The sequence below is a fragment of the Takifugu flavidus genome, chromosome 12, assembly GCF_003711565.1.
Source record: "Takifugu flavidus isolate HTHZ2018 chromosome 12, ASM371156v2, whole genome shotgun sequence".
In the NCBI taxonomy this organism is placed as follows: Eukaryota; Metazoa; Chordata; class Actinopteri; order Tetraodontiformes; family Tetraodontidae; genus Takifugu; species Takifugu flavidus.
The window spans coordinates 1,377,954-1,399,089 of record NC_079531.1 but is presented as its reverse complement, the minus strand read 5'-3'; the positions used below and the strand labels follow the sequence as shown (position 1 = coordinate 1,399,089).

General features: G+C 49.8%; 5 protein-coding genes across 9 annotated transcripts; 3 read left to right on the top strand and 2 right to left on the bottom strand.

Annotated features, from left to right (window-relative positions):
* Positions 1 to 468: 468 nt before the first annotated feature.
* Positions 469 to 4,655, top strand: serpine2 (serpin peptidase inhibitor, clade E (nexin, plasminogen activator inhibitor type 1), member 2). 3 transcript variants are annotated; one of them, XM_057050413.1, is made up of 9 exons: positions 469 to 589; positions 1,469 to 1,744; positions 1,818 to 2,045; positions 2,231 to 2,428; positions 3,275 to 3,473; positions 3,547 to 3,644; positions 3,845 to 3,931; positions 4,014 to 4,097; positions 4,175 to 4,655. In XM_057050413.1, exons 2-9 carry the CDS (start codon positions 1,483 to 1,485, stop codon positions 4,210 to 4,212), a joined length of 1,194 nt encoding a protein of 397 aa, XP_056906393.1. In that variant the 5' UTR covers positions 469 to 589; positions 1,469 to 1,482; the 3' UTR covers positions 4,213 to 4,655. The 3 variants fall into 3 exon arrangements, with proteins under 3 accessions (XP_056906393.1, XP_056906392.1, XP_056906394.1); XM_057050412.1 differs by having other exon boundaries at positions 530 to 765; XM_057050414.1 differs by having other exon boundaries at positions 583 to 721.
* Positions 4,656 to 4,856: 201 nt separating this feature from the next.
* On the top strand, positions 4,857 to 11,026 carry wdfy1 (WD repeat and FYVE domain containing 1). Of its 3 annotated transcripts, none has more exons than XR_008953113.1 (13): positions 4,857 to 5,077; positions 5,835 to 5,902; positions 5,980 to 6,053; positions 6,215 to 6,269; positions 7,073 to 7,223; positions 7,304 to 7,416; positions 7,670 to 7,796; positions 7,927 to 8,032; positions 8,103 to 8,204; positions 8,275 to 8,405; positions 8,479 to 8,587; positions 8,676 to 8,877; positions 9,153 to 11,026. XR_008953113.1 is itself a non-coding variant. In XM_057050411.1 (12 exons), exons 1-12 carry the CDS (start codon positions 4,941 to 4,943, stop codon positions 8,733 to 8,735), a joined length of 1,233 nt encoding a protein of 410 aa, XP_056906391.1. In that variant the 5' UTR covers positions 4,857 to 4,940; the 3' UTR covers positions 8,736 to 11,026. The 3 variants fall into 3 exon arrangements, 1 of the variants encoding a protein (XP_056906391.1); XR_008953112.1 differs by having other exon boundaries at positions 8,676 to 9,065; XM_057050411.1 differs by having other exon boundaries at positions 8,676 to 11,026.
* A 50-nt stretch (positions 11,027 to 11,076) lies between these two features.
* Positions 11,077 to 14,486, bottom strand: dhrs12la (dehydrogenase/reductase 12-like a). The gene is made up of 10 exons (XM_057050415.1): positions 14,327 to 14,486; positions 13,299 to 13,432; positions 13,077 to 13,159; positions 12,917 to 13,012; positions 12,742 to 12,823; positions 12,606 to 12,667; positions 12,399 to 12,503; positions 12,190 to 12,280; positions 11,963 to 12,100; positions 11,077 to 11,717 (listed from the first exon to the last, which is right to left on the bottom strand). Exons 1-10 carry the CDS (start codon positions 14,380 to 14,382, stop codon positions 11,602 to 11,604), a joined length of 963 nt encoding a protein of 320 aa, XP_056906395.1. The 5' UTR covers positions 14,383 to 14,486; the 3' UTR covers positions 11,077 to 11,601.
* Positions 14,487 to 15,236: 750 nt separating this feature from the next.
* On the top strand, positions 15,237 to 17,819 carry ap1s3a (adaptor related protein complex 1 subunit sigma 3a). The gene is made up of 5 exons (XM_057050416.1): positions 15,237 to 15,399; positions 15,718 to 15,896; positions 16,201 to 16,309; positions 17,058 to 17,195; positions 17,270 to 17,819. Exons 1-5 carry the CDS (start codon positions 15,397 to 15,399, stop codon positions 17,303 to 17,305), a joined length of 465 nt encoding a protein of 154 aa, XP_056906396.1. The 5' UTR covers positions 15,237 to 15,396; the 3' UTR covers positions 17,306 to 17,819.
* On the bottom strand, positions 17,548 to 20,688 carry scg2a (secretogranin II a). The gene is made up of 2 exons (XM_057050409.1): positions 20,548 to 20,688; positions 17,548 to 19,820 (listed from the first exon to the last, which is right to left on the bottom strand). Exon 2 carries the CDS (start codon positions 19,810 to 19,812, stop codon positions 17,908 to 17,910), a length of 1,905 nt encoding a protein of 634 aa, XP_056906389.1. The 5' UTR covers positions 19,813 to 19,820; positions 20,548 to 20,688; the 3' UTR covers positions 17,548 to 17,907.
* Between the last annotated feature and the right edge of the window lie 448 nt (positions 20,689 to 21,136).

The following is a 21,136-nucleotide window of genomic DNA, read 5'->3' as shown; positions in this document are numbered from 1 at the left end:
TCCTCATGTATATGGATGTAATTGAGGCGAAACATTTTTCAGGTGTGTGTCTGTCTTGGTGTGAGCAGGACCATCCGAATCATCACCTCATCAGAGGGGAAAACCAGCTAGTTTCCTATTTTGCAATGGCTAGCAATGTCCCAAAGCAGAAGTTAGTAAATAACCTAAAACGCTTATCTCTTAATAATTAGATATGAACTCAGTTTGATTCATGAACACAGTGATGTTCCACGGAACAACACAAGCCAGTGTAATTAATCACTTCCTGTTATTAACGCGTTGGACCGCGTCAAGTTGGCGGTACGTAGCCAAACGCTACCGGAAGTTGATCGTATAAGCTTTAATTTTACTTTAAAAGACTACAATGTGTCATTCGAAGTAAAGATAGAAAGCCCTTTCATATATTTTTTTACTTGTGGTGTGTGGGGGTGTGGAGTCGGGTGTTTTACGTCAATACACCAGTGACCAGTCTTTCGCAATTGTGCAGTTTATTTTGCAAAGACTACCGGAAGCTCGTCTTGGTTTATTCCTGGTTCGGGCTGACAGAGACGCGCCTCTCCGGGTCCGGTTGCTCAGTTTGAAGGCGGAGGTCAGTCGGATAAAATCGGTGGAACATCGCTGGGGCCACACAGCGTTTTACTTGCATTGGAACTAAATCTTTCCCACGTTTTGGCTTAACGGGAGAAAAACTTTTTGCGACCGTCTTCCGCAAGACGACCAAGTAAAAAAAAAATTACCTGCGTAACTACCGTTGCGACATTATAAGTAAGAATTTGCTTTAATGTATGTTTAAAGGTGCCACTCGAGCAACCTGACTTTTCTGTTTTAGTTACATCAGTAACTTAATAGTTTCGCAATTACAAAATGCTTCATTGCCTTTAAGTGCGTGTTTAACAACTAAAGCTCCGGATAAACTCGCATGTTGCTGGAAAAAGCCATTTTCTTGCTTTTTTTGTTGAGAATTCCTTTTAAAAATCCAAACTCCTCACGCCTTTGTTTCATGTGCTGAGTAAATTTGGCGCAGACGCGCGATGCTATCATTTTCTGGGAGAATCCTCAAACAGAATTCGCGCATTTACTGCAACTGATCCTTCCAAATTCTCTGAAATTCCACCAAAAGAGACCCTTAAAAGCAGCTTCGTGCTCGCCACAGTTTATGAACGGAGTCACTTTCGCCAGAGAAGAAGCAAGAAGCGATTCCACCACAAGTCTTATCGCCACAGGGGCTGCACCCCGAACCCGCAGTCCATGCTGGAATTTACAGCTTGATTACCAGCAGCTCTGTCCCTCAGGCGACCCACTCCAGTGCTCCCAGTGGTGTGGGTCGAGATAGAAGGGCTTGACTAGAATAACCTGAAAGGTTTTAGTTCAGTCGGGAAGTTAAACATGCAGGGGCATTTATTCCGAGATGGTCGTGAACGGAGGGGGCTGCCATCAAGGTGATGCTCTGCTCTTTGTTTCCTACCAGGTGTGGGAGCAAAAATGAAGACTCTCTCATTCCTGTGCCTGTTTGGGCTGGTCGTCCTCCGCGGCCACGGGGGTGCACTCTCTCAGGCTCCCTCCTATGGGGAACGGGGCTCTGATCTGGGGATCCAGGTCTTTCAGCAGGAGGTCCGCTCCAGGCCCCTGGACAATATCGTGCTGTCTCCTCACGGTGTAGCCTCTATCCTTGGAATGCTGCTCCCAGGTGCTCACGGAGAGACTCGGAAGCAGGTCCTCACTGCTCTCCGCTACAAGAAAAACGGTACTCCCCCGACTGTGTGAACATTTGACCGACGCGAATCTGAAATCAACAGGAATTGACTTGATTTGCGCAGGGCCGTACAAGATGCTGAAGAAGCTGCACAAGACCTTGACGGCTAAGGCCAACCAAGACTCGTTGCTGATTGCTAACGCCATGTTCACCAAGGAGGGCTTCCCCATGAAGGAGGCTTTCGTAGCCACCAACAAAGCCAACTTCCAATGTGAGAGCAGGAGCCTGGACTTCAGACACCCCTCGAAAGCAGCAGATGATATCAACAAGTGGGTCAGCAATAAGACCAAAGGTTGGAGTCCCTATTTATTTTATCTGTTCAAAAGAATCTGTATCTCTTCTCCAATCTCCGTCGTCTGTGGACGCCAGAAGGTTTTCTCTGTTGGAGCGACGCTCCTAGATCTTGTGTCGTTACTCATCTGTGCTGATGAGGCTGATTTACCAGATCGAATGTCGCTCCGTTGCATATTTATCCAGGTCACATCCCCAGCCTGGTCAAAGCGGACATGCTGGACTCGGCGCTGACCCGCCTGGTGGCTCTCAACTCCATCTACTTCAAAGGCCTGTGGAAGTCCCGCTTCCAGCCAGAGAACACCAAGATGAGGCCCTTCACCAGCGGCGACGGGACCGTGCATAAAGTTCCCATGATGTCCCAACTTTCCGTCTTCAACATCGGTGAGTCACCTCTGATGATGATGTCTAAAAACCTGAATCCGACGCACGGCAGGATGGCGAAGAGGAGCTTTTCTCTCTAAAGCCTCCTGGAGGGTTCATCTGCAGAGGGTTATCATTTGTGAGGAGGGAGTGCAGGCAAATCAAATGCCCGACTTTTGCCAATAGCAGGGCACCCGGCACAAATTATGAGTCACTTGTAGACGTGCGGGATTTGTGGACGGTTGCTTAATTGTAACACACGGTGGGGTTTTGTTTACTGTATTGGAATATCTGACACACTCTGGGCCGAACCAGTCGGTGTGTTTGGATTTATCCAGTGTTTTTGTGCAGCTTTTATTCAAATGTCAGTCTGTCCAGGGGAGGGGGTGCAGGCCGAGGCCCGTCGCATGCACGGGACTTTACTGAGCGAAATGAAAAGATATCAGTGGGACATCTATATTTAGAAGAGCCGTCAGTTGTGTAAGCATGCTGAATGCTGTGGAGGGAGAGGGTTTAAGCAGACGGAATTATGACTTCTTCATTTCCTGCTGCGTGTTTACTGGACTGTAAATATTTGGCCACTTGCTGAGAGTTTTTCTTAAAGTGTGCGTTTTATAGCGACCATAAATCAGCTTCCCGGAGCCTGATTCAGATGTTTCTCCATGAATAACTTCTGACTCGCACATATTTAGATAGACGATTCATTCATCACCTTTATTCGGCGATTTCTCATTTCACTTTTGCAACGGATGATAAGAAGATGATAAATGAATCCTCGTTATAAGAGCGGATGACTCGGATTCCATCCTTAGACTCAACCGTGACCTTTGAAACCATTAAGCCCCGGTCTCTCCTGTGCTCACCCAGGCATGGTCACCACGCCCCAGGGCCTGAAATATAAGGTGATCGAGCTGCCGTATCACGGCAACACGGTCAGCATGCTGATCGCCCTGCCCTCCGAGGAGAACACCCCCTTGTCCCACATCATCCCGACCATCAGCACGGCCTCGGTGCAGAACTGGACCAAACTGATGCACATGATGAAAATCCGCCTGCTCATCCCAAAGTAAGACCCAAACACGCCACCCGCTCTAATAACCCGGCAGAAGGTGTGACCGCGGCGTGATCATCGTGTTTAGGTTCACCGCGGACGCCGAGGTCGACCTGAAAGGATCGCTCTTGGCGCTGGGACTGACGGACATGTTCAGCGTGGAGCGCGCTGACTTCAGACACCTCAGTGAGTAAAAGAGAGACTGTAATGAAATGTATTTAAGCAGGTTATTTATGGACGTCTGAACAAGAAAAGCTGAACCGGGACAGCCACACATTTGATGCTGCGTTTTTAGCCCTCTAGCGCCATCAGGTGGCGGGACGAGACGTAACAGCCTCGTTGCCACGAGGTTGTAGCGAAGCGTCAAACTCCGTTTGTCTCCTCAGGTGCTAAGCCCTTGTATGTGTCGAAGGCTCTGCAAAAAGCCAAAATCGAAGTGAACGAAGACGGGACGAAAGCGTCCGCTGCCACCAGTGAGTATCCGCGCTCCTCTGACGCTGTTCCGCTCCTCGTCTCCTCTCCGCTGATCTCGTTTTTATCAAATCTTATTTTTAGCTGCCATTTTGATGGCTCGATCCTCTCCCCCCTGGGTGTCCGTGGACCGACCTTTCCTCTTCCTCATCAGACATAACCCAACAGGTGAGGCATGATAAAAGCAAGCGCGATAACCAAGCCGCCCCCTCTGAACCGCTGTGTTCTCCGTCTCTGCCCCCCAGGTACCATTCTGTTCATGGGTCAGATTAACCAGCCTTGAGACCTGCGCCGCCGCTCACTTCCTCCTCACGTAGCAGGAAACGTTCTACTCTGCCATGCATGAACACACACACACACATACATGCACACAATTTGGCATATACTGATGTGCAGAGCAGATGTTTATAAACTTTTTTTTTTTGCTATTGTTCATAACACTTGCAGACTAAATTGTCCTGCTTTTTTTTAATTGACTTTTTGGGATTTTTTTATTTTTTTAAAAACCTGAACATCAATGTGTATTTTGAAGCTCTGGAGTGATCAGTCATCAGTTTCTCATGATTTCAGTTCCAGTTGTGTGGCCGTCTCCCTGGCCTGGTTTCATTCCATATTATTGTTGTGCGCCACATCTGGAACGACATGCCTTGCTACTTTTTACCTTCCAGAGGAAATCTGTTATCACACTTGCTTTGTGTTTGTTCAAATAAATACACATATTTATAACATCGTCTTTTGAGTTTTTATGAGAGGCGACATTGATTGTTGTTGTGTTGTGTTGGGATTTACGCGATTACCGACCAGAAGTATGGATCAAACGGGGATGGTCGAAGGTCCTACCGTAATGTATTGAGAGTTGGTGCGTGTTCGGTGTTTTTTCGCTGCGCGCTCCCCGAGGCCGCAGCTCTTTACGGTACCGCAGCTCCAGCGTCAGCTGATCGTCTCCCACCGACGAGCGAGGAGGAGACGCGGCTGAGGGAAAACACTGGCTGCTCCGCTCAACCACCCACCATGGCCGCGGAAATACATTCAAGGCCCCAAACGGCGAGGCCCGTTCTCCTAAATAAGATCGAGGGGCACTCGGACGCCGTCACCGGGGCGGTTTTGATCCCGAAAGAAGACGGAGTTATCACCGTCAGCGAGGACAGGTGAGCTAGCGGTAGCTAAAGGGCTAAAGGCTCGGTCTATTTGCTGGAAGCTCCTCCATAAATGCTCGTATTGGTTTTAAATGGGCAGAAAAACCGAAATTCTGGAGGATTTCGGGTGTTTTGAAGACGGTAAGACGACCATAAAAGCGTACAAATCAACCTTCCACTGACAGCTGGGCTATAAATGACACTGTTATTGTTTTATTGGGCTGTTTTTGCGACCCAAGATTTATTGATTACATGCTGACTTTTATATTTAACTATTAACTCGAAGACTTGCCTTCAGGCATTTCTCATAAATGTCATTAGCATTAATTCAGTCTCATAATTTTCTGATAGTTCTAGTGATACCAAATAATGTTATATGAATTAATATGTATTTAAAAAGCCAAAGAAATGCAATCAAACGTGTGTTTGCTTGTTTCTCTGATTCTTTGAGTTGTCTCGCACTGTTGCAGGTGTGAAGAAACATCCTCATTTAGAGGTTAATGGTCTTTTTTGCTTGACTTTAGGGAAGTAAACCCTTTCTTTTCGGTTCCTTTATAAAATACATTTTGAATATATTTGAAATACAAAAAGCCACCGTGGTGCATTCGATTCCAGGAAAATGAGACTTGAACAAAGTTGAATGTTTGAATATTGACTCATCATCTTCTCATGTGCTCTCATTTGCATTTTCTGTGTATCACTTGGCTTTTTTCTCTTTAGACTCCTTTAAACTCTGTCAGGTTTGATTAAATCTGCTCTTCCTCCCCAGAACCATCCGAGTTTGGCTGAAGCGAGACAGCGGTCAGTACTGGCCCAGCATCTACCACACAGTCTCATGTAAGTCAGCCTCCGGTCTCAGGTGGGTGAAGGTGCGGCTGTTGGGGTATCTGACGCTCTTGCTCCTGCTCCTCCAGCACCGTGCTCCTGCATGTCCTACCACCATGACAGCAGACGCATCTTCATAGGCCAGGACAACGGCGCCGTTGTGGTGAGCGAGCGTTTCATGCGTTGCATTTTTCAGACCGTGCAACTTCAGAAGAGGCTTGAATTTCTGGTTTCTGTTCAATATTTGGACTCCTTGCGACAGCCACGGGCGCTGGGTGGTTGTTTGATCTGAGACTTGTTTCTTTTATGTGTGTTTGTTTGTAGGAGTTTCTTATCTCGGAAGATTTCAACAAGATGAACCACGTCAAAACATACCCAGGTGAGGAGACCAGTGTGGCTCGGATTGTGTGATTCTTGCTGACTTCAGCTGTGGAAACGGATCCTGGGCTGTGGTGCACTTGGCACGTTCACATCTTGACACAGTTTTCAGCAGCTGCGAAGGCTCCTCACTGGAAAACTAAGAAGTTGTTTTCGACAGCAAAAGACCGCGTCAGCGCTGAAAACGGCTCCATCTGTTTTCCCTCTAACGCTGGTGTCAGGCTGAAGCTGCCGAGCCAAAGCTCTTACACATGAGCCGCAGCCAGATAAAACATCAGGACGTTCCTCTGCTCTTCGACGCCGCGCACGGCTCAGCATTGTTTTCCAGTCACGAGACGCCACCGGCTTCACTCGACCTGCCACATTCGACAAAAAAGGCTATTATGCGAACGCGTTGGTGGCGGGGGCGGAGCGAAGGAGCGAGGGAGAGCTAGGAGGGGAGTCATGGTCTGGTCATGAGGCAGCGGGGGGAACAAACAGGAAGAATGTCATCGATGATGAAAAACAGTCCAGTTTTGGTCCAGTTCCTGGCACAGAACGAGCTCCCGTGGGATTAGTTTGGCCTTGAGCATTCCCCCCTTCGACAGTGGCTTAACACTCTCAAAGATGTCAGGAAAGGATTAGCTTACTTTTATTCTAAAGCTGGTTAATAACACGGCTGCCTCCATTTAATGATCCCCAGCACAAAGGAAGGAGAATTAGCTTCAGATGGCTCCATCAGAATCAGCTGAAGAGCTTGTTGTTTATCCGGCATCGCCTGTGTGTGTGTGTGTGTGTGTGTGTGTGTGTGTGTGTGTGTTTCAGCCCACCAGAACCGTGTGTCAGATATGGTCTTCTCCCTGGAGACGGAGTGGGTGGTGAGCACCGGCCACGACAAGAGCGTGAGCTGGATGTGCACCCAGAGCGGCAGCATGCTGGGGAGACACTACTTCAATGCCTGGGCCTCCTGCCTGCAGTATCCTTCCTCAGCGGCGCTTCAAAGCGCTGCGGCGTCACCGCTCCGCTTCACGCTGAAGCCTTGACCTCCGCGCTCAGGTACGACCACGAGACGCAGCACGCCTTCGTCGGCGACTGTTCAGGACAGATCACCCTGCTGAAGCTGGAGAAGCAGACGTACTCCATCATCACAACGCTAAAAGGCCACGAAGGTTGTACAAAAGCCCTATGAGTAGGACTATAATTAAGGTTTAATTTTAACAGTAAAATTATATAATGCTTAATTACTCCAATTTCCCTTAATCCACTGCTTAATTTGGGTGCTAAATTAGTAGGAAGCAGGATTTTATAGCCTCAGAATTTTAAAGCCAAGGGAGACTTTGTTGCAGTTCTCCCCGTTGACACTAGAGGGAGCCAAGAGACTGGATCATAACGAGTCCGTTCAACCCAGTTTCACTGTCTCAGGCAGTATTGGTACCCTGTGGTGGGATCCTGTCCAGAGGCTGCTGTTCTCAGGAGCTTCTGATCACAGCATCATCATGTGGGACATCGGTGGAAGGAAAGGACGGACGCTACTGCTGCAAGGACATCAGTGAGTTTCTATTTTCACGTTTTACCCCTGTGACCTGAGGAGCCGCTGCGAGTCTGCTGGACGCTCTTGTTGCTCCTGTTTTGAACTTTCCCTCTCTGATCCTTCTCCTCCGTTGCTCCTTGGCCTCCAGCGAGCGCGTTCAGGCTTTGCGCTACCTCCAGCTGACCCGGCAGCTGCTGTCCTGCTCAGCCGATGGAGGGATAGCGGTGTGGAACATGGACACGCAGAGAGAAGAGGTCCGCGCCGCCATTCTCATGTCTCCCGTGTTTTTGGGGGCAGCATTTGACCGTGTTTGCGTGTCTGCAGGCGCCTCAGTGGTTGGACAGTGACTCTTGTCAGAAGTGCGAGCAGCCGTTCTTCTGGAACATCAAGCAGATGTGGGACAGCAAGACCATCGGGCTCCGGCAGGTAAGGGAGCGTCCGGCGGGCGCCGCCCCCTGAGACTTCCCTCTGTTACGCAACACCTGTGTTTCCGCAGCACCACTGCAGGAAGTGCGGAAAGGCCGTTTGCGGGAAGTGCAGCTCCAAACGCTCCCCGTACCCCATCATGGGCTTCGAGTTCCCCGTGCGCATGTGCGACACCTGCTTTGAGACCATCAGAGAAGAAGAGTGAGTGGAGGGTTTTTGTTCCCCCAAGTCAGTCGCTCCTTTAAAAGAAGGTTCTAACGTTTTCTCCGTGCAGTCGCACGGCGTTGGCCACGTTCCATGAGGGCAAGCACAACATCAGCCGCATGGACATGGACCCATCCAGAGGCCTGATGGTCACCTGTGGCAGCGATCGCGTCGTCAAGGTCGGCATTAACTCAGCCGTCGGTAGTGCATGTGTGGCGCGTCGTGCACACTTTTGTTAAGATCTTGTGTTGCTGGTTGTCTCCACAGATCTGGGATATGTCGCAGGTGGTCGGCTGTAGCTTAGCAACAGGCTTCTCGTCACGCTGAGTGGCCCGGCCCCGATGTCATGGAAACCCCCCCCCTGTACAATACATACACCCTGGTGAACTTCTGGGATCTCACCTGCAGCCAGGCCTGCCGTGTGTGTGCGTGCGTGCGTGTGTGCGTGCGTATGTGTGTGTGTGTGCGTGTGTGTGGCTTTTCATCCTTTCATTCCTTTGGCTGTTCCCGTTTCTAATTTCAGTCGGTCTTCTTTAATGTTACCCATTTTGACCTTTTGCTCTGGCCAGGAAAAGAATCTGAAGCACAATGGCGTGCGTATATGTGTGTGTGTGCGTGCGTGTGTGTAAGCGTGTGTGTGTGTGTTCATGTGTACATGTCATGGTGGTTTCTCCAGCTGGAGGAAGGCTCTTGATACTAGCGTTTACATTATGTCATCATTTCCAGTTCTCCGCCATCACAAAGGTCGTTCTGATGACCTTTGCTCTGTGAAGGTCACCACCTCTGTCTTGTCATTTCTTTACATTTCAGTCCCCTCTTTGTAACCGCGGCCCACTGAACTGCATATTACTCCCTGTAAACTGTACATACGCCCCACTATCGTGTATATATAACCCAGCAGCTTCTGTATAGGAAATAGTTGATTGGACTCAGCGATCAAACCGATCGTTTAATTGTTCTTTGCTCACTAGTTGGCCTTAAAAAACTCTCAGGAGGTTTTACATTAGTAGATAGTCATGGGGGCGGGGCTCTTTATGTAGGTCGTAGTTAATGTGTAATGACTCGGTAGAGGCGTCTTTCTCCAGGAAGCGTTGATAAGCGGCGAGAGTTGATGCGTTACCAAAGGGACGAGGAGTCGGGAGCACCCCCGCCTCCTGCAGCCGGGAGGGTGGCGTCCGCATGGCTCCGGGATCGGTGTGAAACTGGGCCTGAGGACGTAAACGTAGCTCTGAACCTTGAATGTTGAACCGCCCCCCCGCTGGCGCCACGGCTTCCCGTTTGAGTCATTTGCCGGTGCTTGACGACTGTTTGCTCGCCATCATCCCAGACATGCGTGCTTCCTGTCGGCGTGATATTTTTTCTAACCCCCCACCCACTAGTCTCGACATCATCACTAAATCCATTAGCATCCTTGTAAATAGTGGCTAGTTTCTTACGTAACACTAACGCTTGCCTTATCGTGAGCGGGACGACGAGCGTCACGATGTTGGAACTCAAATTATAAACACATTCCAATTAGGTATATTTATATTTGTAGTATTTATCCGTTGTTGTTCATGGTGTTTTACTTTTATTTGTGTGCAAAACTCACCAGGCCCTGCAGTGTTGTGCGCTGAGACAGATGCAGGCTGGTTGGGTACCAAGTGTACCGGAGCTAACGGCTCTGCCAGTGATGCATGTGTGTTGATTATGCCCACTTAAGAAAGGATCCCTGTCAACGAAGAGCTCATCAGGAGGCTCTGAAGTAAAACCTGCCTTAATTGTTCTGTTGAATTGTAATAAATCTCTTAAACTGCGCAGCCTGAGTGGAGTAATTGCAGTCAAGTTGCTGTCGTGGCTAACATGCTAGCAAACAATTGCCTCCTCACTCTGATTTATTAAACATTTGGAGCATGTTCTCCTGGGATTTCCACACCTTATTCTCCACCCCCCCCCCCCTTCCTGCCGCGCATCAACATTGATTCTTTCTCAGCTTGTGAACCAGAACTTCATTTATAGCTTCACATTACAAGTGAATGAATAAACAAACACTACACCCTCCTGCTCTGTTCTTTAATAACCGGGCTGCAACACACGCACTGTAGACTCTTTATTGGCTCATATTATTGATTAATGTTTAATTTCATTGGCAGTGTTGGCACACACGCTTCTCTAGCCGCCCTGCCCAACGCATCACTGGGTCACAAGGGTTCCTGTCAGCGCTGCTTCACAATCGGAAGCTCTGGTTTCCTTTCCTCCTCAGACCTCAGATGTTGTCCATAGAGGGGCTGCGGGGGGCTTATCTCCACAGGAGATGGACGAGGACGGGCTGAAAACAGCTAATACGGTAGATTTCAGATTATCTGACATCACAGGAAGCAAAAGATCTCCTCGCGCTGTAAATGGTTCATTTCCTGTCCCCAGACCAGGACAAGGTTTTTCTTAATCACGGGACTCGTCAACGCCTAAAACAGCCGGTCCATTTGTTAGATCTTTATTTCCTGTTCCAACATTAATGTACATTTCTAATTAATTAATGTATTTGCAAAGACATTATTGCACCGATTCTCACTTGTGTGTGTCGGGGTGCTGAGCTCCTTAATGTTCTAACAGAATAAATCATTCTGATGTCTATTTGACTGACTTGTGGTTTGTTTTGTTTTTAAAAAAATAACTAGTTGAGACCCAGTTTGTTAATTAAAACAGGCTTTTACTGCACAAGACACAGGTTTGGCTGGTTTAAAGCTGCTGGACGGGACAAACAGGAGTGAAGTGACACCGCCTGACAGAGATGGCGCTCTAACAGCAGTTAGTCACGTTAGCGGGAAGGTTACGGACGAGTGACTTTGGTCACGTCAGATTCCCATCTGACTGACAGCTTTCATAAAGTCACTCATCTGTGTGTGTGTGTGTGTGTGCGCACGGCGACATTAAGCAACGCAATAGCGTCACACACCCAAACTCGGAAACAGTCAAGCTCACAAAGAGCAGTTTTAATCAGCTTTAGAGCTGTAAAATGTATTTCTTAGCATGTTAATTGATTAATCTGACTACAAACAGGAAGTGTTAATGCTCCAAACTTTTTAGAACCCAGGCGTGCTGTGATCATCTGGACCGTGGCGGCGGAGACGTGGCTCCAGCCTCAGTCAGGGGGAACAGATGCTGCGGGTCTGGGCGGCGTTTCCATCGCCCCCCCCCCTCCTCCTGCCGGCTCTCAGTGCGGCTGGAACGTCTTGGCCAGGTCCTCCAGCAGAGAGAGCAGCTTCTGCTCCTCCAGAGCGGAGCTATGGGTCCAGGCCAGCGGCAGGTGGGTGGGCACCATCTTGCGGTCTGTGCACAAACACAGGTGGAGTCGTAAATAGGCGTAACACCCGGCCCCTAATGGGCTGGTGCACTCGAGCTGAAGGGTTTGCTCTGATAAAAGGCAATAAAGGCGCACTATCCATTATATTACAAACGTATGAGTGTGTGTGTGTGTGTGTGTGTGTGCACTTTGTACTCTGACAGTATGTAGCAACAACAGACACAAGCGTAACCCCCCTCCCATCTTATTTACTCCGGTAAATTACACACACCGTGGTAGAAACGACCGCTGGGGTTCTTGGCGGCGGCCTCGGCTACGGCCAGCCAGACCGCGGTGTCGGCCCCCTGCTCCGGGGTCCTCAGGCTGTCCTTCATGGAGCGGTGGAAGTCTGGCATGCCGTTGGCGACCGCTGGGGGAGACGGACACGGAGGGGTGGCGGCGAAGCACAAGCATTAGGTGGAACGCCAGACTTGGAAGAATCGCGTCTTGATGAAATACCTGGAGTGTCGACCCAGCCGGGGTGCATGACGGAGAAGTGGATGCTAGTGTGTGTCTTAGCCAGCTGCTCTGTCATCACCACCTGCTGCCTCTGCAGCACACACACACACACACACACACACACACACACACACACACACGTGTGAGGCTAAAGAGTGGAGGATAAGGCGCCGCGGTGGCGTGAAAGCTCAACGCCCCCCGTCTCGTACTTTGTGCTGGGCGTAGACCATGGCTCCGTCGTAGCGCCCTCTCTCGGACTGCAGGTTTCCTATCCTGAGCTTCTGCACCAACATCCCCCCTGATGACACGGTGATCTGAATGGAAGCACAGGTGGCGTCATACAGAAAACATCCGTCTTTACTCCCCTCTAGTCCCAATCAGAGATCCACAGTTTTGAGCCGGAGGACCGGACTCACCACTCTGGGGTCTGCACTCTTCTCCAGCAGGGGAATGAGACTCTTGGTGAGGATGTAAACTCCTAGTAGGGAAGAAAAAGAACTCTTCATCACCAGCCTCATCCTCCATCCCATCAGTCCTCTGACACTGACTCACCGAGGACGTTGGTGGCGAAGCTCTTCTCGAGCCCTTCGGCGTTCACGTCCCTCTGACTCATAATGGAGCCGGCGTTATTGATCTGCAGACATTTAAACGGGCAATTAGCTCGTGTGGGTCAGAAGTGCATTAAAGGGTGCAACAGAAGCCGTGTGACATGTAGAATCTGACTCACCAGCACATTGAGGGCCTTGTACTTTCTCTTAAAGGCCTCCGCAAATTCCCAAACCTTCTTGGTCTCCGACAGGTCCAGGATGTGGACATGGACTTCCTGTAATGACATTTAGAGTAATGAATGTTTGGTTTTGAAAAGGCCAGCTCAGACGAGGCGTTACCTTATTTCCCGTCTCTTTGACGATATCCGCTCTTGCCTCCTCCGCTTTGTCCTTGTTCCTGCAGACCATGTGGACCGTACCTCCTGCAATGTCAATTAAAATTGCATCTGTCTCACTAGGAGCTTTGGTAGCGTTACTGCAGTGTGTGTGCCGTTTGAGAGACTGAACCCGGTGTTTTCTAATGTGCAAGACACGCAGGAAGTCAAGGATTAGGAATATTACCCCTCTTGGCGATGGCCATGGCGGTGGCTTTCCCGATGCCACTGTTGGCTCCGGTGATCATGAAGGCTCGTCCAGCCATGGACACCTCCAGGTCCTTCTCCACAAACTGCTTGGAGGCGGACAGGAAGGCGTTCCTTCAGGGAAAAAGCATTCGAGGCAATTTAAGATGCTTCATTTAACACATCAGATGTGTGTGTGTGTGTGTGTGTGTTGTATGTCACACCCGTCACTGCTTTACAGTAACACAAAGAAGACTAGAGAGTGCCTGGCATCATCTCAGAGATGAGAGCGGACGACAACAGGATGCGTTTGTGTGTGAGTGTGTGAGCTCGTGTGGCACCGGGGACTTCAATTCAGCTCATTGTCCTGGGTGCCATTGTCGCGGGCGGTTGATGGGGGAGATAAAGGGGACGGGGAGGGGGGGTACAACTGGAGCTAAATGGCTCGCTCTGTTCGATGGTGTCATGCAGAGAGATATTAGTGCAGGGTCAGAGCAGGTTGCCAGGCAGCTCTCTGGGGGAGCGATATCAGAACAAAGAGGAGATGGGGAAACACTTACAAAAGCACCTCTTCAGACCACCTGAAGCTCCTGAAGCTCCAGGCAAACAGGCAGCGCGTGAGATTAGACTTTGAAGCGCTCGGAGCGGGTGAACGTCAGACAAGTTCATTGTCGGTACTGATCAAATTATTCATGTTAAAAGGTGTGATCTAAGGGAGAGAGTCCCACACAAAAGTGCTTTTTCATACATTGCATATTTAACCAGATATTTTCAAATTCATAGGATGCACACACAGCTGAAGTTTGAATAATCATGCAATTCCCTAAAATTATTGTGAAATTGAAATTTGAAGCTTATTCTTCCACACAAATGCTTTAAAAAAAGCCATGCTTTTTGCTAGCAAAAGTGTCTATTCGGGGCACTTCTGCAGCATCTAACAATAGAAATCCAATGAAGAAAACAAATGTGAAGAGTTTAAGTTCTTTTTGAACAGAAAGCATTGAAGGATATTAATGAGTTAATTGTTACCTGGTGAACTCGGACAGTCCCTTCAGGAACCAGGCGGAGTTGCGGTACACAGACATGCTGCTGCTCTGGAAGCTTCTCGCTGCTCTCAGCGCTCTCCTCCGCTTTTACCCGGGGCAGAACCACGTGGAGCTCCACCGAATTACCATCAGCTGGCGACAACTGCCCCGGCCACCCAGCGGCGGGAAGGGGGCATCTCTGCAGGGGCATCTATGACCGGCTGCAGCCTGTCTGCGGCTGGCACACGAATTCGAACGATTTACGCGAATATTCCGGTTGTTTGCCAGGATTCCCCCATACGTTTATTTATTATTATTTATTGTTATGGTATTACTGCGGAAGGTTTGGCTTTTGTGAAAAGAAAAACACTCGAAATATAGCAAATATACAATAAAACACCCGAAAAGTATAAAAATGCTAACAGTTAGCAACATATGTTACGCCTATCTCGCTAATTAGCGGTTTAACATAAAGACAACAAAAGCTTTGTGTGGGGGTTGAGACAGTTAATGGATTTTAATTTAAAGTTCAAAACACATCATCAAAACCAACAACTTTAAGAAAAAAGAAAACAAACCCAAACTTGAAACATCGGGACCTTAACCTAAATGTCCTGTCCACTAAAATCAGCGACACAGTGACTTAATGCTCGTTATAAAATTGGATTTTTACTTTCAGTATTTCTTCATTATTGAATGAACGTGGTGATTCCTTCTATAAATCCCACTGTCGGCTCTGTCCGCTCGATATTGGGACCCTTAAACACGCCACAGGACGCTTGATTGGCAGGATCTATACATGCCCACATATATCGCATATGGGAGCAGCAGCGCCGGACCGGACCTGCCCTGCTTCACCTGTCTGTATCCGGTGCCCCCCCCCCCGCAGCCAATCGCCGGGGCAGCCGGAGCGCAGCGGGGCGCGGCTGCAGGGAAGGTGCGAGCGCACTGATTTCTGGGAGAAGGACCAACCGTGTCGTCACGGCTGGCAACGCACGCGGGCTGGTAAAATAAGCGAGGATTCTGGGATAAAGGTGCACCACAAGTTTTGGAAGGACTCCTCTGTGTGACAAAATGGTACGTGGTTGACCTTGTTGCGCTATAGACGCGTTATAATCCGCGGACGTAGCGCAGCGCCATCAGTGGCTTCCTCGATCAAAGGTCACGTGTCCTTTGCTACCCCGAGACGGTGAAATAACGTTATAGGCAGCATTGTTAGATTCATTGAACTGTTCTCGGATGTCTTTAAAGGTGATGAAAAATCCAGGTGTGGTGTTTGGAACAGGTCTCTGGTGTGAGCGGGTGCATCCCTGCTCCTGTGCACATTATCCTCCGCACTAATAATAAAGGTTGAGGGGAAAGCGATCCTCTGTCTTCTGCTCCCGTCCTCCCCAGATGCAATTCCTGTTGCTGTTCAGCCGGCAGGGCAAGCTGCGCTTGCAGAAATGGTTCACGCCACTGACGGAGCGGGAGAAGAAGAAGGTGACCCGGGAGATGATGATGCAGGTGCTGGGCCGTCCGCCGCGCTCCTCCAACTTCCTCCAGTGGAGGGACATGAAGATCGTTTACAGGAGGTGCGATGTTTTATTTTTCACAGAGAAAAGCCGAGGCCGGTTATGCGTCTGTGTGACAGCGAGATAACAACAGGTTAATAACAGGCAGGCAGAGTGAAGGGCAGGCTGGACCACAGATGGACCCATGATAGAGATAAAGGGAAGAGCAAATCCTCCTTTTTTATGATCTTGTCTTATGAGGTTGCCATAAAATGGGGGTGGGAAAAAACACAGCAACAGAACGGCAAAACAAATGCAGTATATTAATGTAATAAAACAGGTAAATGCTCATTTTCTTGTGTGCTTGTCCTCTCTGATCCTGCAGGTACGCCAGTTTGTATTTCTGCACCGGTCTGGACGACCATGACAACGAGCTGCTCGCCCTGGAAGTGCTGCACAGATACGTCGAGTTGCTGGACAAGTACTTTGGAAATGTGAGCGTTCTCAAACATCAGGAAGCAAAGATGTGCTCCCGGTTGGTGGCGGTAAACGTACACCGGAGGACTGGATGCGTTTTATGTGCATTAATTCCACCACAGTCATTAGCATGCTGCTAGTAATGGCCTCCAATGCTCAGAGGAGGCTTTTTAAATGGTTTTTGAACCAAGGTGAACTTGTGTCTAAACAAAAGAGCATTTGCTCGGGCTGACAGTGATGTCAGGTGAAAAGGTCTGGCTCACAGTCGGCGTTCCAGATCATCCCGAACGCGTTAGCCGAGGCCATTCCCAGGCTTTGTTCAGACCAGATAACAGAGGAGCTGTAAACTCATAAATTAAAATGTATATCTGCTTTGGTGGGATTCACGATTAATAAACGCAGAGTTTTTTTTTAATTGTAGCATTGATGTAAGGAAAGTTTGGACAGTAATCCCTTTATTCCCCTCCAAATAGTGTACATTTACCAGTACAGCTCCACCTGGTGTCCACATGGCGCCACTGCACCGCAACCTCCTGTGACCCTCCCTGTTTTACAAAACAAACTATTCCCTGGGTGGAACTGTCTTACACTCTGCATATGCTGTTAGAGAATTCTGTGTAATGATTGATAAAATGTAAATCCAGCAAGATACAACAAGCTTATGACTGAAGGCAGCAGTTTTTTTTTTACATTTAAGGATTGAAAATGAGTCAGCGAAGTGTCATTTAAGCTCTTCTGTAATGAGCGGTGTTGTGATCCATTCAGGTGTGTGAGCTGGACATCATTTTTAACTTTGAGAAGGCCTACTTCATTCTGGATGAATTCCTAATGGGAGGAGAAGTTCAGGAAACCTCCAAAGTAGCTGTGGCGATGTCTATGGAGGACACCGACGCACTGCAGGAGGTACTTCAGGGTCCTTTGCTTGTGTTGTTGCCGAACATCTGCAACGTGTCTCTGTGTCTCTATTCTTACCACAGACGATGGAGGAGTACATGAGCAAACCTGCCTACTGAGCCGAGAGGATCCCAGGATGGTTCACTGGCAACTCGCGCTGCCTCGTTTGGGCACTCTTGTTTTTGGATTTGTTGGTTCATTCGTCGCTGTTGTTTTCCTTGTTAAAGTGCCTTTTAAGCCTCGGTCACAAATCTCAGGGTTTAACACTGCTCAGTTCTAAACATGTGTAATGTATAAAGGTTCAGCAGAGGCCAGTTCATTCAGAGAAGGAGCGGTGGGGAAATAAAGAAAGACTACACAGTAAGGAAAAATAAAGTCAATGCTTTATTAACACGAGGTTTGTCACAAATTACCACTTTTCTGAAAAATGAAAAACAAAAAAACCCAAAACAGCAGTAAGGTCCAACACTGATTGTGTGTGTGTGTGTGTGTGTGTGTGTGTGATGAAACGAGAGGCTGATCTGTCACATGTACAGGTTGTTTAGTGTTAAGGAACATTTAAAAAAACAGAGCTACAATGTTAGCCTGAACACATATTTCTGCTAATAAAACGTTTGTAAACCTACAGAATAACTTGAATTCACTGTGTGTTTTCTTTAAAATACTTTCTCCCCTCCGCCATCGGCCCAAATGCATCTTTTACGCATCGATCCACGGCTGATTAAATTCCGCCGTTGGTTTTGGCATCGGCGCCGCTGTCGTCGTCCTCCGGGTCGAGGAAGCTCAGCAGCTTCATCACCTCCTCGCTGTCGAGGCCCTGCGCCTGCGCCTGCGTCCCGCCGCCCCTCTCCTCGTCCTCCGACCGTCTCTTTTCATTCAGGCTTTTGTCTGAGTCCATCTGGTCCAAGTAATCCTGCACGGCCTGCTCCAAAGAGTCCGTCAGGCTCCGCCCGTCGTCACGCTTCTGGCCGGCCTTGTTGTTGCGGTGCGTGGGCTGGGGGAACTGTGCCAGCATCTGAGCCGCCAGATAAGCAGCCAGTTCGTCCTCGTCGGCGCCGTCATCGTAGCTGCCCTTTGATGTGCCGGGACGCCGCTGCTGCGTGGGAGAGGGTTCCCCCTGACGCCCCGCGGGCCGAGCGCGGAGTCGTGACAGCGAGCTTCTGTACTGCTGCTCCTTCCTGAGCGGCGCTCGGCTGTCGCCGCCCCGCAGCCCCAGGATGTTCAGCACCTGCTCCGTTCTCTGCTCCTCGGGGGTCTTTTGTCTGCTGTGGAAGCGCCTGTTGTAAAATGGGGCTTCGGGAATCTTCTGCTTCTTCCTGGAGAACATCTGGGAGAGCCTGTCCTGCGCTCTGGATGATTTGCCGGTCTTGCTCGGCTTGTTCTGGTTTGCCATTTCTCCCGTGTTCAGCATGTCCAGCAGGTTCTCGGGTGGGATCTGGTACTTCTGGGAGATGTGGAGGAGCTGGTAGACGGCCCGTGGGTCGATGCCGTCTCTGTACTGCCACTGCGCCGCTCTCCTCTCGGCCCTCTCCAGCTCTTCCTCCTCCAGCTCTCGTTTCTGCTCCTCCTCTGTGTTTTCCAGCACTTTCAGGAGGTAATAGTCCACCATGTTGGCGACATCGTCCGGATCGTCTGACCTTTTCGCGGGGAAGCTTCCACCGTCTTCCTCCTCTTCGTCTTCATCAGCGTGCTCCTCGCCATCGTTGATGTAATCAAGCCCTCTGCCGGCCTCCGGTTTGTCGCCCTCCTCCCCCTCCTCCTCCTCCTGCTCCGCTAGCGAACGCCACTCCGCAGCATCCCCCCCTGCACCGTCGTAGGCCACATTCCTCACATCGAACATGTCGCCGTCACCATCCTCTTCCTCATCTTCCTCCGCCTCGTCCTCCTCGTCCTGGCGTTTGTTTACAGACTTGGCGCTGGTCAGCTTGTCCAGTTCATCAAACACGGACTGCAGGGTTGCCAGGTTCTGGGGGGTGTACTTCTCCTCTACATTCTCATTGGTGCGTTTGAAGGGGCTCTCTTGCTCCAGATCAGGGTCCTCATCTTCCTCATCTCTCTCGCCCTCCTCCTCATCCTCAAACATCAGCGGCAGCTTCTCGTGAGGCCTGATGCCGCGCTGCTTCTGCTGTGCCCTGGGGTAGGCGCCCTCCTGTGGCTCTTCAACACCGGGCCGGAGCAACAGGGGATTTGCTGCTTTGTCTGTCTGCTGGAGAGTGCTGAGCACAGCCTGCAGCAGCTCTTCGCTCTTATCCTCCCTTTCCTCTCCCTCGTCCTCGCCGTCGCCGTCGCTCTGCACGGGCTTAGAGGCCAGCCTCAGCACGGCGCGCAGCTTCTCTGCGTCGCCCACGTGTCCGACATCGAAGCGCGCGGGGAAAGAGGGGCGCTGCTGAGCGCTGGTCCTCTGATGGAGGCTCTCTATGTACTGCAGAGCCTTGAGCATGTCGGCGTTGGGAGTCAGGCGGCCCGGGTTCTCCCTGTCGGAGTCCGCCTCGCTCCCCCGCAGCCTGTGCTCTCTGAGAGAAGACCCACGAACACCACAGAGGCCGAGGGAGAGGATTAAGAGAAGGTGGGCAAAACCAAGGAAGAGGGCTTTGTCCGCCGCGAAGGTCTTGATGACTGACAGCATGTTGACACCTGTAACGGAGGGACAGAGCGGCGTGCGTCAGTACTGCTGTTACATAGGAGCCGGGAGAGCCGAGAAGAGCCTCCCTCCTCCTGCTGGCCGCCTGTTGCTGGTATCGGACCGATACTGGGACCCAGTCTACAGCGGCACTAATACCAGCAGATGCAGCTCTTGTGAAAATCTCATTAGTCTTCAAATTGCTGCTCTCCGTGAGCCACGGCTCTGTTGTCAAGGTAACCCAGTAAGGTTGATGTTCCAATAGAATCTAACCCGTAACCGCAGGAAAACATTTAAAATCAATTCTTTTCCGACCACCTTCAGGCAATTTGCGGGGCGCTGAAGCTTCTTAGTGTCACACGTGAGTGGAAAACACGCTTGCTTGGGAAATTAATTCAGAATTCACGTAACTGCCAAGTTTTAATTCCGAAATTCAAATTATAGACGACGGCCCAAAGGTGTGTTTTCGTTTTCTGACGCCTCGCGCGTATTTTAAATTTTTTGTTTTTCGTCTTTAATTGAAACAACTTTCGGGAGCGTTAAATGTTCCCGGAATTCAGAGGTGAGATGGGAACAAAGAGCCCAGAAATGGCGAAAAGCCCCCGTCGCCTCTCAACATCTGTGAGAGTGCATCAGGTTGATCAAAGGAAAGAGGGAAGCCTTTGAAGTCAAATAAAAGCCCCCTTCTCACGCGACGAATGGATTAAGACTCACGTGATCTGATGGTAGTTAGAATCTTACCTTTGTAGTTTAGTTTCCGTCGAGCGTCGCAAGTGATCTGATCATGTCTCTCACGCGCTGGAGGTCTGGTTTCAGCACGACGGACAGCTCCTCGCGCTATAAGAGGAACCACCTGACTAGTGCGTCACAGCGCGAGGGAATACGCAATACAGGCGCGCGAGCACGACATTAACACACACACTGGATTACGTGCACGGTAAGCGCGGGCGTTTCATAATAATAATAATAATAATAATAATAATAATAATAATGATGATGATGATAATTAAACGAAGCACAGTCATGAACACATTTATGTAAACTTATTAAACTTCCACTCTGGTTACGGGGAAATGGCGGAGTTCATGCTTTTGTCATTATTTTGTCGTGATGTATATTATGGGATGTATGCGTGGCGTATATATATGGTGATTATTAAACACTGCACTAGCCATTTCCGGAGGGTTCTGGGGCTGCAGGGCGCTGTTTGCTGCGCTGCTGCAGAACCGGAGCTGTTAAAAAGTCCGCTGATGACTCACATACGGGACCGAGAAGGGGCGGGGTGACAGACTGCAGAGGTGTGCGTGTGTGCGCGCGCGCACGTGTGTGA